The 17,313-nt window shown below is 41.0% G+C and overlaps 1 protein-coding gene across 4 annotated transcripts in view; it reads left to right on the top strand.

Moving 5' to 3' along the window:
• Window positions 1-17,313, top strand: part of ARMH3 (armadillo like helical domain containing 3) — a 122,921-nt gene that overhangs the window by 48,879 nt on the left and 56,729 nt on the right. For all 4 annotated transcript variants that reach the window (XM_053389453.1, XM_053389452.1, XM_053389450.1 and 1 more), the window contains 3 exons: window positions 5,035-5,117; window positions 6,146-6,272; window positions 7,717-7,792. In XM_053389453.1, the coding sequence (XP_053245428.1) occupies window positions 5,035-5,117; window positions 6,146-6,272; window positions 7,717-7,792 (286 nt within the window). The remainder of the gene's footprint in view (window positions 1-5,034; window positions 5,118-6,145; window positions 6,273-7,716; window positions 7,793-17,313) is intronic.

Raw genomic sequence — 17,313 nt, 5'->3', positions numbered from 1 at the left:
TTTGACCCTAGATAGGAGGTAGAATAAATCTGAGAATTTTTCATTCATTCAGGAGTTGAGTGCTGACATTAGGAACTGACACAATATGCAGTATAGAGGGATGGATTTGGTAGAGCACCTTTGGTAGAGATGTTTGGCTGCCGCTTCTTTTTCTGCTTTGAGAAGTGGGGGATCAGTAAGGGTTAAAAGTCCTGGAGCTGGAGTTACCCCTGATTTTTCAAAAAATAGGCAAATAAACCCCCTCTCCAGAGTGCCATGAAAGACTTGGGAAAGTTGCTTTTAGGGACTGGACCTGTGCACAATGCCTAATCTCTAACTATATTGCACCTCAATGGAGATAATGATTTTTAGCACATCTTATACAATTTCAGCAGGGTGTTTCCATGTCTTTCTACCTGACCTGCTTTTGCCAAACAGTTATATAAGGTTTTGGCCTAGTAGTAAGAAGAGGCAAGCAGCAAATCCCACGAAGATGTTCTCTGTTCTGTTGGGCATTATACCACCAGCACCTGCCTTTGATGCAGAACTTTATGCAAACCTTCCTGCCTTTCTTTTTTCCACTTTCTTGAATTTCTCCCCTTTACCCCCACGTGGTTTGCAGCTTGTTCAAATACCAAGAATGAAGCATAATATAGTCTTTTCTGTTAGCATCAGGTTTCCATGCTATCCTGAATGAATTGTGCAGCTTGGTGTGGGTTCTATAGCTAGATAGTCAGGAAGTGGATAGTGGCTGGCCAAATAGCATACCACTCTTCTCAGGGGGTTCTCACAAAGGGAACAGGACCCCAGCGTTTTCCCCCCTGCTATAACAGACAGCTCAGAGCTCCTGCTGAGCACTGGAAGTGCCAGTCTGCAAACTGATCTGAGCTGTGTGAGCTGGAGAGCCATACCAATTTGCAGCCATCTTAATAAAAAAAAAAAAAAAGATTGAGAAAACAGCTTAAAAGCAGGTTACCCTACTTTTTTCCTTTGGTTGCTTTTATCCCAGTGAGAGGAAATTGAGGGAGAGTAGTAATCTGGGCAATTAGACGAAATGCCAGTGCTGTCAGTTGTGGACACGGCCTGTAACTTTTGTACTGAGCTTCTAGTTTGCTCTTGCTTCCATGTCTGGGGTACAGGTGGATGTTTTTGGGTCTTTTTTATATTAAGAGTACAAATGGTAGCAGCCAGAGGAGGAGCCCCTTGAGAATGAATGAAGTACGGAATACATTTTTGTGCCCCTGAGTGGTGTAGTGTTTAGTCTCATGCCTTTCTCTTTCTGTCTCTTTCTTCTCTCTCTCCTGCTGAGTGTTCAGCAGTTGGGGGACCTGAAATTGCTCTCAGTGCTTCAGGGAATGAGGATGCCAGGATATTTTGTGGCAACCTGCGACAATTCAGAAAAGCTGGTGATTTTCCCCCCTTTGGAGATGCATAGATCACTGAAACTCTGCTGTTCTTTATAGCTGGGGTGTGTGGACGTAGCCAGGATTTATATTAGGGGGACAGGCTTTATGTGGGGGTGGGGTGGGGCAGAACCAAGCTATCTACAACACGATTGGTCAATTAAGTATTTTTATTTATTTACTTGATTTGGGTGCAGCAGATGCCACCCTCCCCGGCTACACCCATGCTAAGCACCAACCTAGATGACCACCAACCTAGATGGCTTTAAAGAGGATTAGACAAATTCACGGAGGAGGAGGCTGTTAACAGGAGGCTGTTATTAGTTATGATGGCTGTGCTGTGCAGCTGCAGCTGGAGGCAGTAATGCTTCTAAGTACCAATTGCCAGAAACCACAGGAAGGAAGAGTGTTCTTGTGTTCGAATCCTGCTTGCAGGTTTCCCACAGGTATCTGGTTCTGTGATAACAGGGTGCTGAACTAGATGGGCCTTATTCAGAAGACTTCTTATGTTCTTGCGTCCTGCACTGGCTACCTATTCTGAGCCCGGTTCAAGGCTGATGTTGACATACAAAGCCATACACAGCTTGGGGCCTGATTATCTGAAGGAGCACATCTCCCCCTTGTATGTTGAGATCAGCAGTGGAGACATTTATCTCATCCATCACTGGGTGAGGTACATAGTGTGGTGGCATGGAATAGGGTCTTCTTGGTGGTAGTGTCCTGTCTCGGCAGTAGCCTCCCCTATAGGGTACATCTGACACCATCATTGTTCATCTTTTAGTTCCAGTTGCAATACATACCTTTTTTCTGGGCTATTATTGGTTGTCCAATTACTGTACAAATTTTATTTTATGTTACTGTGTCTTGCTTGTTACATATTAGTGTGGTGTTACTGTTGTTTGGATAGTGTATTTTGCATGTTACAGTTTTTATTGTTGTTTTAAGTGTAGCCCAAGTGTTCTCCATGCCAGAAGCTAGTAGAAGTAGGATCATTTTAAAATAAGAGTTCAGATTTTCAGGGTAGAGATTTTCAGATTCTCCACTAAAACTGAGCAGCCTGTGAATCAGACCTGCAGATAAACAGCCACAGGCAAATTGCACTTCTGCAGACAGTTGTGTGGTGGAGCATTCCATGTGCTTGAGCCAGTGATCTCTGTCTGTGGAATTTCTTAAAGCTGAGCCAATGATCAAAGCATATTACAGCTGCTCATGTGAGAAGTGTCCAGTAAACCACCATCACAAAGACTCAGGGCAGCTGTCTTAGTCCCTAGCAGTGATTGCCTTGGATGGTGACATTCACCATGGAGGCTTAGTTACCTTGGAAACATGTTTTAACTGCATCTCTGCTCTGAAGAACCCATTTGAAGCTACTCTTCTGCCCTGAAGGCTGATGCCTCTAAGTACAATATGGGCAGCAGACTCTTTCAAGCTGGAGGCAGTGTGGCATATAGGGCATGCCCACAGTCCCCAAAGCACAGTTCATTACACTAGCAAATGAAGCTATAAACACAAGACACTAGGTATTAACACAGAGAGGCATCTTAATAGCATGAGGACAGTGGGTGTGTGCATGTCACTGCAGCGGTGAGCTCATTAGTGCTCTAAATCTGAGGGCAAAATGTTATCTTCTAAATACGAGCATGAAATGTGTAGGTTTTTTAAAAAGGAATTTGCAAAGAAGTTGTCTTTGGTTGTCATGGTTATATCTGTGATCACTAGACCGAGATGGAAATTGCTTCTCTGCCGTATTTGCTTGATTATGTTTTGGCCTAAGATGAGTTTCTAAACATTTTATCTGTCTTTCTGTGATTAACCTGATGTACATAGACACCTGTAAAATAATACTAGCGTTATTGGATCATGTGGCCCTCACTATCCTTCACCTGTTTTCAATCATATCCAAAAGATCAGAGAGCCCCACCTACCCTCAGTGCCATGGTTGGGTCTTACTCCTCTCTTGTTCTATCATCGTCCCTGCAGTTATTGACTTGTGGCTGAAATCTGTTCCAAATGGATGAATATACTTTCACATGGGGCAGACTCCTCCCCCCCCACCTTATCCTGCTTGTGTTTTTATCCTACTAGTCATATTAACCTGGCCCACCCAATGCCCTCTTGACTATCTCATTAGACCTTCCACAACGTGCCTGATTTTTAACATTGTCTCATGACAGAGGATAAATTCTGAGCATTTCAAGTCTCCAGATCATAGGTAGGCAAACTAAGGCCCAGGAGCCGGATCCAGCCCAATCACCTTCTAAATCCGGCCCGTGGACAGTCCAGGAATCAGCGTGTTTTTACATGAGCAGAATGTGTCCTTTTATTTAAAATGTATCTCTGTGTTACTTGTGGGGCCTGCCTGGTGTTTTTACATGAGTAGAATGTGTGCTTTTATTTAGAATGCATCTCTGGGTTATTTTGCGGGCATAGGTATTTGTTCATTCCCCCTCCCCAATATAGTCCGGCCCCCCACAAAGTCTGAGGGACAGTGGACCGGCCCCCTGCTGAAAAAAATTGCTGACCCCTGCTCCAGATAAATGATCAGTTGGCAGCTGGATAATCTTTTGTTCTGGATCCTGCCAGATTGCCCTTGTCTTAAATGGGCTTCCTGTTCTGGGAGTTCTCAGATTGCGGATTATAGAGCATGTTGCTTTCTTGCACAGTGGTGGTTCTATAAGTAGGAATGCTCTTCATGATAATGCTCTAGCTGTACCTGTAAAATTTGCCTCACAGACTGACATTAAGCCGATCCAGCTAGAAAGTGATGAAGAGCCTTTGACATAAAACTTCTTTGTATGGTTTCCTTACTGGGAAATTTCAGGCTAAGAATTTGATCACAGAACTCCTATATCTACACCTAGCTCCAGAGCAGAAAATTACTGTCAGTTCACATAATCAGAAGGGGATTCTTTCACTTGCCAAATAAGCTCCAAGTAAAACAGAAGTGCCTGTGTTTGAAAATTGCTTTCTATTGTTACCAGTGATTGTAATAACACTGTCAAGTATATAAATTTCTTACCAGTATTCAGAATGCAGCAATTCCTCATAAACCATTCATGAGCCAAACATTTTTCATTTACTAATCTGTCCATTCTCCTTGGGTGACTGTTGATATAAAATAGGGATGGAGAATCCAGCGGCTAACATTTTCTTCTCTCCAGGCAATACTCCCAAGAGGAATCAAAAGCGACATGTCCTGCCCTAAGAAACTTGGCACTCTGTGTAGTATCTACTTGGGTGTCATGCATGCCATTATAAAACTAGTCAAGCTATTGCAGAGTTGCACTATACCTGCTTCTGCCTTGTGCATCATCAGCACAAATGACAGCTGAGATTGGTTCTCCGTGTCCTGTGCTGTCAGTGTTTGAAACTGAAAGCAGGCAGCTGATTTCCCAGACCCTTGGTGCTACTTAAGGTGCTGACAAGTAGGGCGAGGAAACCCTCTGTGTCAGTTGATTTGAATGGCAACTGACTCAACATGGTATTGAACAGGAAGGATAAATCTGGGACAACAATACATCAGTTTCTGTGCCTGCTTATCTGTGACGGACAGGATTCTAATTAATCAAACGCTTTCTTTGAAGACTTTGAGCAAGTATCTGCTTATGATAATGTAGTTGCATTAAAAAAACTCTCTTCATTCTTTTCTCAGCTCTGATTAATCTATTGAAGTTTCTCTTGTCCAACGAGACTGTTTTGCTGGCAAAACACAACATCTTTACATTGGCTCTCATGGTGAGTTTCTTTCTTGGGGACAGTGAGAGTTAACAGCACTGAATTTAAAACCTAGGAATTAGTGTGGAGCATGCCCACTCAAACACACACACACACAAAAGCAGATAGTGATCTTATTGGAGCCGTTTTTAGAAGTTCTGTTCTCTATCATGGCACCTCTGTTTTTCTGTGTATCTGGGTTGGGAGCACTTATTTTTGGCTCAAGATGGAATTGGATTCAAGGACTTTTCCTGCGGCTGGATATCTGTTTGGAATCTCAAAGCATTTGGGCAAGGTGTTCAGTGGAAATGTGAAAGAGGGAGGAAAGCCCCTTCATGTGTATGTTATTGACTGTTGTGCTGTGTGACAAATGGATCTGTCACTGCTTTGGGTAACAAGTGGAGTCTGCTCAAACAAACAAATGAAACAGTTGCACTGTATCCCCATCCCCTAACAAGACTGAACATACTCAGGAATTCAGCCAGCCTGGAACAGGAACCTCTTAGTGGCTTACACGGGAGAGTAGGAGTTCCCCAGCAGGGCTGTATAATGTGAGAGGGCTCAGGTTTGGGCCTGGTTGCTGGATAGGGATGTTCTCTAGAGTGGTAAAAGGAAAACGACTCCCCCATCACGCCCCACTGCTTTCCTTCCCCTAGCCTAGAAACAGCCCTGTATAGAGCAAAAAAAGGAGGTGTTTTTTTTTAACCCTCTCAGGATACTTGCTTCTGCCCCTAAGCTCTGTCCTCTCGCTATTAGGCTTTGGTAGACTCTCTTCTTCGGTCCTCCAATTTCCTTCCCTCCCTCACGGGAATGATGCCTGCTTTCAGTGGTTTGGGGGGCTTATAACCAGTTTTTATTTTTATCCCTAAATTTATCAGGAAAGAAAAAAAGTGGTTTATAATCAATTGAGGTGAAACACTTGTTATCTATAAACACTTGTTATCTACAAAAATTAAGTAATGACTTCTTTATTTTAAATGCTTAGATAACTGCATATATTATATGGCACATTTTTCCTGTAGTAATTCCTATAGCTTTTGTTTTTGAAGGTGGTAAACCTGTTTAACATGTTCATCACTTATGGAGATACCTTCCTTCCGACTCCTAGCAGCTATGATGAGCTATACTATGAAATCATCAGAATGCACCAGAGTTTTGATAACCTGTATTCTATGGGTGAGTAGTGTTGGATGACTTGGTTTGCTGTTGACAAAACACACAGATATGACAGATAAACTGTGTGGGTGTGAGAGAGAGCAATTGTGTACGATGCCTGATCAGCATGTGTGCTCACTGTGTGGCTGTCAGTTACCACATGGATGTGAAATAATCCTGTTCGAAAAGGATAAAGGTTCCTTGTTCTTGGCAAAGGACATTTTGAAAGCGACTCTTCAGGAGCAGGCATCCAGAAACGATGCTGTTTGGGTACAGAATTGCCATCTGGTTCACCTGTGTATACATGAAAGTGTGTTTGTTTGCTATTGCCAGGCATATAATATTTAAATGGTAGCAAGGCGCACGGTGCCCTCATTTAGAGTGAGCCAGCCTGCCGTGCACAGAGAGTTCCCAGCTGGGAAAATATGCCTTAGTCTCAGGTCAGAGAGCAAGCACACCCCCCAGAGCCAATCGGCAGCAGGAGTTGGTGTTGTAAACAAGAGGTGAAAAAAGCATTTGATGGATGCACAACAAGGAACCCACTGTACAGAACAGGGAGCACGTAGGCCTGCTAGCATCCACAGAACCAGGTCAATGCCTCAGAAGCAGTTGGAAAACAACCCCCCCCACAATACCCTTTTTAAAATAGTGCAGCAGACAGTCTAGATCTGTAAATGATGTTTTTGGGTAGGGGAGTGAAGGTGCAGAGAGATGCAGTGAAATGCTGTAGAGCAAATACTTAGTAGGGAGGCAGAATGAAGGGGAGGAAGGAATGCTGGCAGGGAAACATAACCAAGGAATTGTATGAAGGCACTTACCTCTGAGTAACACTTTAGAAGGGCTGCATATAAAGGGCCAGCCCTCCCTTCCTCCCATTGCTTTCCTCTCTGTTTAGAAACATTAGTCTGGCAAGCATATAATAAGGGTTAAATGGTCATTCATAAAAGGGACATAGTTGATCCACTCACACAGCATGATAATGTTAGAACAGTTACATAAAACTCTTAGAATAGCCTCTTCCAATAAACATCGATAATAACTTTATAACAAAAAATTGAATGTACATGCATATTCAAAGTGAGAACAAATAAAAGGAAAAATGTGTTTCCCCATATTGCTTCTGCTGTATGCTGAACAGTGGAGGCAATAAGCTTCTTAATAGTTTTGTTTATATGTTGAGCAGTGTAGAAGCAGCCCAGTGAAGTTCTAGGAAGGTTCCTTAGGTTGGGATGTGTTTTCGAAGCCTCTCCTCCTTATTATACCCTTACATTGGTATAATGTAAATACATGCACATTCTTTACTCATGTGGTGGTGGTCACATTTGGATGATGCCTGTACTTCATCTAAGATTATTTATATTTTTCTAATAATTTGTTTAGTTACTTGATTGCCTTGGGAAATGTTGTACTGTTGTCAAAATAGGTGCCATAGAATGTAACCTTCGTTTAATCTTTTTTCTTTCAGTTTTGAGGCTATCTACCAATGCTGGCCAGTGGAAGGAGCCAGCCAGCAAGGTGACACATGCGTTGGTCAACATAAGGTAAGAAAAGGAAAGCAATTAACTGTAGCATGAAAGTTTTGTTACTCATTTGTGCATTCTTGCTTTTATTCCCAGAACACTTCATTTTTTTGTTGCACTATAGCATGCTGGTTGGTTTCTCAGCCAGGATTTTGGGGTGGGGTGGGATATAAACCTAAAAGAGTCTTGTAGCACCTTGCTTCCCCCCCCCAAAAAAGTGCTATGTTGCCTAGTTTGCTGAACATGTTCCCACTTTAGCAGCGATTGCTTTTGTAAACGTAGGGGTACAACAACTTGTATGTTCTTTAAAATGGGTTAAGGTATGAGTTTCAAAATACATTGTTTTCTAAGAGTAAGATGTAGACTTACTTTGGATAGTCAGGGGCAAGGTGTAAGTATTTGAATGCATCTTTTGCAATACTCTTTGCTGTTCCCAGAAGTTCCATTTTTTAAAGCTATGAGCAAGTGCCTATGAGCTCATCCTCATAATATCCCTGTGGAATGATACATGATTCTGCTGGTAGGGGAGCAGATTGGCTAATGGGCTTTCCTCCATACTTACATCTCATGGGGCTTACAGGGGCTGCTGGAATCAATAGTGGCTGGCATGTTGGGTGATGACCTTGGGAGCCTGTCCCCAAGGTAATATTTAAAATGAAAGATTGGAATAAAAACCAATACTTAAAAGCAGATTATGGCCTGAAGAGTATTCCTTTCTCAAGGGGCATGCAAACAACTAATTGCTAGAGCCTGCAATTCATCTTTCTTGAGAGACTGTTTGAGAATTTGTGTCCCTTGCCTTTTCGTTCAGCAGCGGCTACTGCTGAAGACTGGAGACTAGCCAGGTTGGGAGAGAATTTACTTTTAAATGTTTGGGGGTTGTGTAACTGGAAGTTTAAAACTGAACAGCCCATGATTCACTAAGAAGTACCAAATCTTCCCCCTTGAGTTCCCCAAGAGCTAGTCATTTGTGTCAGGGTAAGAAGGATTAGAAAGTCAGGCACAGAAGTCATGCTTCCCCTGTGACACAAAACTTACCTTTGTTGTGGTGTCTCCAGTTTCTTTGCTCAGGAAGACAGCATGTGGAAAACAAACTCCCTCCAGGCATTTTCCAAGTAATTTTATGTGTCTGTAAACCGCCATTAAAGATTCTCTCTGCAGGCCTGTGAGTTTCATGTCCTTATATATAGGTTCTGCAAGATTTACTCTGCTGCGCTCTTTATTTTTCATGAACAGAGTTAAATGAAGCTCTTGGGGACTGATAATGCTCTAAATGTACCAGCTGAACAGGCAGTCATAGGTAGGGGGTTGCTATCTAAAATGCCATAGAAGATTGAGCCTGCCCTTGGCATGGTCTGAATCTTTTGGGCGGGTGGGGGGGCTGCTTAGAAAAGTCTCTAGAACTGAGAGTAGAAACAAAGTGAATTATGCTTGCAAATTGGAGGGATGTGACTGGAGAACAGTCTGGCTGTTATTTCCTCTGCAGGCTCCTTGACAATTATTTACTATAATTGATCTTCTTGGACAATAGGAAAACAGCCACTAGACTGTATTAGCAGTTTTGCAAAGAGAACGATCCTGCAAACCTTTTTGGTGTTAGACTGTTTGCCCAACTAATACTTAAGGCTGCAGTCTTAAACCTGTTTATGTGGGGGGAAGCACCACTGAATTCAATAAGACTTACTTTTGAGTAGACACAGTTAGGATTGCTCTGCAGATCCATTCCTTGCATTCCACATCTATAAACTTGCATGTAAAACTAAATTAACTTGAATGAGAAATAGTTTCTTACTTATGAATTTCTTACCTGGCAGGCATTGATTCATTATATGTAGTTTTGAGAGGTTAGTTTGCTAAACTATGATAAGTGGCATACTCTTCCCTATTAACTTGTGGGTTTTAGTTTTGACCCACAACTGTTTTGATGGAGGCGGCCTGAAATTGCATTTTAAAGTACTTAATTTTTTACTGTTGGAGCATTATGCAGATATGTCATAGTTGGCTTGTTTAGGGCTTTCTTAAATTTGTCTCTTCATTTGGAGGTAGTGATGGTAGTTCTGTTCTTCCCTCACTTTCACTCTGGAGATAGATGTTAAAGCAACATGATATTGCATGGGATGTGTTGGCTTTACAAATCTTTTCTTGTTCATAATTTTCACCTGCCTCTTATCTGCCTGGACCTGCAGATGCTGAGAGTTGTCCAGGGACTAAGACCCTGGGCAGGCAGACATCACTGATAGCACTTGTTGCCCCAGGTGTGAAGCAACTGCGGGGACAGCTATATAAAGCTTGCCTGCCTTGTGGGTGGGGCTGCCATAAAGGGGCAACACCAAAGGGAATTGTCCCTTTCGGGGTGGCACTTTGGGGGGTTGGAACGAGGGCATGGGCCAGCCTCCTTGTGGTAATATCAATGTTTTTAAGGGGCATGGGGATGTTTTAAATTGTTTAATTGTTAAGTATATTTTTATTAGTTTGTATACATTAATATTGTTAATTGTTTAATTAATTTTATTGGGATTTTTTGTTTTTTATATTGTAATCTTACATTTGTGTAATCTAAAGTAGCCTGTGTGTAATTGTGTGTAATTGTGAAGTAGCCTGATACCTATGGGTATAGGGCAGTATACAGATTTAATTAATAATAATAATAATTTTTCTTGATCCATTTGCTGAAACAGTTGTGGCTTTATAGTTGAGACTAGCAGATGATGTGCAATCTTCTGAGATCAGTGTGTAGCATAACATGATTTGAGGACAGCTTTCATTTTGACTTAACAAAGGTTGATCATCCTGTTGTATTCATTGGTGCTGAGGTACAATCAGTATGCAACTGATATGTATATTTTACCCCCACCCTCTTCGCTTCTGTTATTTGGGGTAGAACTTTTCTTTGACTTATTGTGATTTTTCCTGATCTGTTCACAGGAGGGTAAAGTTCTGCTCTTGTTTCAGAGTGCTTTGGACTATAGAGTCCAGGTTGGTTGCATAGGCCAATGTATAGTTTCTTTTTATTAGCTCAGCTTATTTTGGATGGATAATTCATTTTCCTTCATTTTTATGCTTCTTTTAAAAATAGAAATAGAATGCAATTTTCATCTATTTTACAAATGGATTATGTGCTAGTGGGAGCCATTTGGCCATAGGATACTGTTCATTTTTTGTAGTACATCATTTGAGGCGTTCTTCAGTTTAAAAAAAGGAAAGAAAATTCATTTCAGAATGTTTTTCTAGTGTAATGCAGGGGATCATTTTATTCTAAATCACTTAAGGGCAAGAGAACTCACATTAGTGATACCCAAGCTCTGTTGGAGATCTTTTAGTAATCTGGTCCTTGTTGATTGATCAGCATTTTTCTGCTTTTTCCCATATGATTCCTTGTGTGCTTGCATGTTTTATTTTTTTGTTCAAGGTCTTACATTTTGAGTACTATTTTACACCAGATGTTTGTTTTCAAATGATTTTGAGGCAAAATGCCCTTCTCTTTACCTTCCACTTTGTGCCATTAGTTTAGCTGATTCTAGTATTAAGTAGCCTGTAGTGCATTTTTGTTTGAACTTTTGATTTTCCAAATCTCACTAGCAAAGTAAATGGCTCAGTAAAAGAAGACATATCTTTAACTCCCGTATAGTAATCAATTGTTCAGGTAGTTTTTAGTTCTCTAGTGCTTTAGCAGTGCCGTAGCTATGGGGGGTGGGGGCTAGCTGTTTTTTTTGGGGGGGGTTGCCCCTGGTGAAGCCTCCAGAGGGGCGCCATTGAGGCTCCCAGCCTATGTGTATGTGTATGCAAATGCATGTGGGTGGGTGTGCCAAACTGAATCTTTGACCTGCGTAAAATAAAGCCTCGTTTCACCCCTAGTTTTAGTAACACAGTTTATGAGCCAACCAGAGTAAGGTTTGTCTGCTGGAAAGGTATTATCATTAACTCTTCTTCCAAATATGTACATATGCTGGTTGCTTTTTTTATAATGTATTCTGCTTGTTATAGGCCTGGGGAGGGTCAAGGCATAATGCAGGGCACTCAAGTGTCGGGTGCTGACTGCAGCAGTCCTCACCACCACCACTACCACCACCTGTGCACCCCTAACACTGAGATTTCACTAGGCATTGTCCATAGACTTTCAATACTATCATTGTAGTCACAGAGGCTAGAAGCTTGCTTTTAAAAAAGATTTTTAAATCTATCATTTTCAGGAAGTTGAATCCTCTTCTCAGAACTCATGTCTCCATCTGCATAGCATGATTGTGGAACATATTTCCCTCTGTCAAAATTGCAAACCTGGCAATGTCCAGTCACCCTTGATTGTTGCAGAATTTACCTTATTTTCAAGTTGCATGTGGTGGTTTCCCATGTAAAACGACTGGCTGCGTTGGTTGAGGTGCTCAGCTGTAAGGTCGATAACTGGAAAGCTGACCTTCACTTCCGTAAGGAAATAAGCAGCTTTCCAGGCGATCAATTTTTCCAGGCTAATGAGCCCCTTTACATTAACATCTTGCAGGTTTGCATTTAATGAGACTTTTATTAATGCAGGGTTTGAAGGGACATCCTCTGATTGCTTACTAAGTGATGGAGGTGGCGCCTGAATCATTGTATTCTTTTAATAGACTTTCTTCTGATCAGTAATTTTCTCAAGGTGAATAAATAGATTAACCCCATGATTAATAGATTCAATTGCTCCATTATCTGTAATGCAGTGACATCATTTAAGGTCTTTTCCCCCCACTGAAACATTTAGAAATTGGCTAGTGAAGTCTTTGCTATGCTACCTAGGCTAATAGATCTTTGATGTTTCATTTGGGTAATTGTGTTTCTTCTGGTGCTGTCCATTGTGGTGTCTCTGCCTCAATGCCGCTGCTTGCTTTATTATCTCAGAATGCAGAGTTGCTCTGCTGCAGTTGCCCTTGTTAGTCCTCTTCTAATACACGAGGCCCTGCTGCGTTCAGCATTGTCACGAGAGTGATTAGTGAGGTGTGGCTGCTGTTAGAACATAATTTCTGCATGTGTATATAATGGATATGCTAGCTGTCGGGTTGTGTTGGCAGTAGTAGGGCTGTAATTTTTTGAAGTTTAAGTGGTTTAATATTCAGGTGATTTCTCTTACAGAATTTGAGAGTTGATCATATTATAGTTGGGCTCAGGTGCTTGATGAATGTAAGTCAAACTTTTAGGTCGTTCACATGATGAAACACAGGGAGGCTGAAAGGGCTACCCTAGGATGTTCATTATTATCCCAGCCTGTTCATTGTATATGTACCAGTTCAGAAACCTCATACTTGAAAGTAAGAAAAGGTCTTGCTGTTAAACATTTTCCAGATATTAAAATAACTGTTCTCATTTGGGGTCCAAACCTAATCCAGTTCAATATCTGAAACTATTAGTATTGTTAAGGGTTTCCTTTCTGTCAGAGTGTTCCCCCCCCACCTGTCCATTCAAATTACTTTGGTGTCCTGGGAATATGGAGTGTATGAATCTGCCTGTTCCTGTGGATAGCAGTGTCCTATACTGCCACATTGCATAAATGGGCACATTTAAAGCTAGATTTTCCCTTTCACCTTCTTATACACCTTTTTCCTTAGGTGCCTTTTGGCTTCATCAACACTGATTGTTATGCCCCCATAATAAACTCCATCTAGTTGCGGTATAATGACTCCGTTTATATTGTTCACTGAGGTGCGTTTAACAGTAATGACCTTGGGCATACTGTCACTGCTAATCTAGCTTGGTTGATCTCAAATTGCAGGGTAACAAAGAGCAGCCAAGTGGCTAAAAATGCAGTCCTAGTTGTTGTTGGGTTTATCGCTGAGATCTGGAATAGGTTCTAAAATGCAGTTGCGGGAATAGGATAGAGATGTTTTTTTCTCTCAGATGGAACGGTTTCACATAGATTCTCTCTCCCAACCTCCCCCTTTTGGACGTTGTACAATGGGGTATGACATGGGAAGGAGAAGAAAGCAGGCAGGAGGGGAAAGTAGCAACAGGCTCTTGAGGGGAACGGAGAGGTAGCAATTTTGAGAGGCTGCTTGGAGCGCCTCATGAAATGTGGCTAATGCATTTCATAGAGAGAGAAAATATAGTGCTTTCTCCCTCTGCATTTCTTTTAAGTGAAACATGGTATATGTGTATTGCCTTAGGCATATTGCACAGTTGGTGTAAGAGGCATTTTGTGAGCTGCTTTTGATGCTGAATATATTTCATTGGTTAAAAATTCCTTTGTAATATCTTTCTGCAACCCCCTGTAACTTTCTTAGCTACGGAAGCAAATTAAAGTGAGTTTTTGGCAGGGTGTGGGGGTGGGGGTGCAATGTGAGGCACAGAAGAGTTACATGTTTCTCTTTTGCACATATAAATGGCAAGACTAGAGATAGGGAGCCCTGACTTCCCAGCCCTTTTCTCCCCCCTGCTAGCTTTTTTAATAGGTATCTTTCAAAGATTCATTCCTTCTGCATATCAACACTTCATGAAGTGGCAAAAATATCTGACCAAAAAATTGTTTGTTGTTATTCTACATCTTGTGTCTCCTTTTTTATTTTTAAGGATGTCTGCTTCCACAAGGTGTGTGGATACTGTGGGAATTGGAATATCTTGGGTTTCTGTTATGGCAGCTGTTCTGCCCTGTGCAGAGCTAACTCTCCTAATTACATAGTTATGCAATCACAAGCAGGCTGTGAACATTTGAAGCTCCTCTTATATTGAGGTGATGTGACTACTCTGCCTGTGTCTGTCGACCCTGACAGTAGCTTTCCTCCCCAAGTTCAGATACAACTTTCTCCACTAGAGCACAAATTCTTACTACTGCTCTGAACAACATTTATGGACAAAAATGCTTTCAAACCAGTCCCAAACTCTGGTGTCAACTTTCAGCTAAGCAGGAAGCCTGGTTATTCTTTTTTTGAAAAAAATAATTTATTTTGCAAATAAATTTATTTTGCAAATAACAGATGGAAAGAGAGAGACAAAGAGATAGAAACATTGCCAGCTGACATTAACAATATTCCATCAATCCTAACTTAAAACATAAAGGCTTAAACATACAAGGATTCCTTGTGTCCAAATAGGTTCCAAAATCAGATGGATGCTTACAAGCCATGCAATGGAACATAGAAAAGCCAGTGGGAGCTTCAGACCACTGAATAGTGGAAAGTCCAGCGTTTATCTTTCCAGACTTGCAATATAAGTTTCTTAGCCACCATAAGGATTTGTGAAATCCACTTTTGTTGTCCACCTGTTCATCCTCTGACTGTAGTGCTATAATTTAAGAGTGTCTGAACACCCACAGATATAAAGGATTTTTCCAGAACAGAGTTAAGATGAACAATAATTTCTGAGCAGCAAGAAAACATCCTGGGACATATTATACCTCAAAGAAGTGTTTTTAGCATTACATTGCCAGCAAAAGAACTAGCCTGTTTTTTTCTGATAAAGGCATGCTGTGGAGTCCAATGTACTTGGAACACCAATGTTTGCTGAATAAATTTCAATTTTAAATCTAACAAAACAATACATATAGATGCTAAAGCAACTTTCCATCAATTGAACTGAATGAAATACTCTAAATCTATATTCCATGCATCTCTTAAGTTCCTGAACATCAATTTACAGCATTCCAATAAAATTTTATAAACCATTATTATGAGTCTAGCTTTCTGTGCAGATCCAATTATTTGAGGCACTCAAAGCTGATGGCCCATAAATTGACTCTAAAAGGTGCTGCAGTTGGATAATATTGCCCTTCAGGTCTAGTGGGTTAGTGGTGTCTGCACCACAAAACTGAAAATGACAACAATTCTCTATCTGATCCTATTAACTGGTCTAACATATACAGTGGTACCTCAGGTTAAGTACTTAATTCGTTCCAGAGGTCCATACTTAACCTGAAACTGTTCTTAACCTGAAGCACCACTTTAGCTAATGGGGCCTTCTGCTGCTGCCACACCGCCGGAGCACGATTTCTGTTCTCATCCTGAAGCAAAGTTCTTAATCTGAGGTAATATTTCTGGGTTAGCGGAGTCTGTAACCTGAAGCGTATGTAACCTGAAGTGTATGTAACCCGAGGTACCACTGTACATCCCACTATCAACCCCTTCTACAAAAATGAGGTTAATCTAGCTGTCCTTAACCACTGTTAGTGTTGACGCAGACATAACATTGAATTGTATTGAAGGGCAGGTAGGAATTTATGCTCCAAAATGGCAGGGAAGGAGGAAGGAGATAATTTGGGTGTATGGTTCCCCATTCCCCCCCGACACAGCTCCTTTTGACTGAAATAAAATTCTGCCTTTAGCTGGGGACTTGAGCATCAAGAGCAGATGGGCTCCAAAGGAAGAGCAATCTTTTTTCCAAGCCAGTTGGACTAATGATTTTAAACGGGGTAGCTGAAGAAATAAAGCGGAAGGCAATATGCTTTGATGTATCCATGCAAAACCTGTGGAGCTACCACCTGTTCTTTCAGCTAATCTCTCAGAACAGTGCAGCTTCACGTGTAACTTCTCAGCAGAAGCAACCTAAAACCCTGTTGTTTTCTTCTTCTCGGCATATTTTACAGTTAGTATTTACATAAGAGGTAATATTTCTAGAAACTCAATCCTGCATTATGTGGCTTTATTATTAATTATTTATATAGTGCATTGCATATGCAAAAGCCTGCTCAGTACTTTTTCTTGTTTGTTTGTACACTTCTAAGGTAGGCGGTGGTAGTTTCTGCTGTATAAATGAGAAATTGAACTCAAGATGTTGGACTTGTAAGATTTGCATTGTGTATTAACAAAACCTTCATTCAGCGATCTGTATAACATGCCTAGTTGTGTTATTTGCCTTCATTTGTGTGGTGGAGCAGGGAGTTGTGCAGGAGGCTGAACTCTACCCTCACCTACTTCCACTAGAACCTTTTTCACCAATTCCTCCTTTTGATTTCACCAGGCATGGCTCATATATTTAAAACTAATCTTTGCAATTCTTAAGGACTAGAAACCTACTTTTCTAAAAGAATTGCTTTTTATTGCTTTTATTTATTAAATTTATATACAAGCCTACACCCAAGGATCACAGGGTGGTTTACAGTGTAAAAAAATACAAAATGAGATTCTTAATAAGCTATGTTTTAACATGTTTATACATAAAGATGGGTGAATCAGCATATTTCTAGTCCATGTCAACTTCACATGTGTGCAGTCATAGGTCAATTTCATCCTGTCTCTCTCTCCCCCCCCAGTTTAAAAAGAAATGCACAAGACAATCATGTATAGCTTGTATGCATTTTATACATTTTCACCTGCATTACACATTGAATTTTCCTGCAAAAATGCATTTGGAGTCTCATTTTGGGAACCAAAGCTGTATTGGAAAAATTGGAGATGTGCATAATCTGATTGATAGCTGCATTTCATCCACATATAACTGACGAACTAATGACCAACAAATCAGGTCATTTCACTTTAAAATTTAATTCAAATGAATTTCTCTTCCTTCCTTCCTTGTCCATAACATTACTGTTTTGATAGTTGCTCTAACACTCTTGATATGCTGTCCAGAATATATATCCCTCTGAA

The sequence above is a fragment of the Podarcis raffonei genome, chromosome 5 (genome assembly GCF_027172205.1).
Source record: "Podarcis raffonei isolate rPodRaf1 chromosome 5, rPodRaf1.pri, whole genome shotgun sequence".
Taxonomy (NCBI): domain Eukaryota; kingdom Metazoa; phylum Chordata; class Lepidosauria; order Squamata; family Lacertidae; genus Podarcis; species Podarcis raffonei.
The sequence above is the reverse complement of the archived record's forward strand: the minus strand, read 5'-3'. Positions and strand labels throughout refer to the sequence as shown.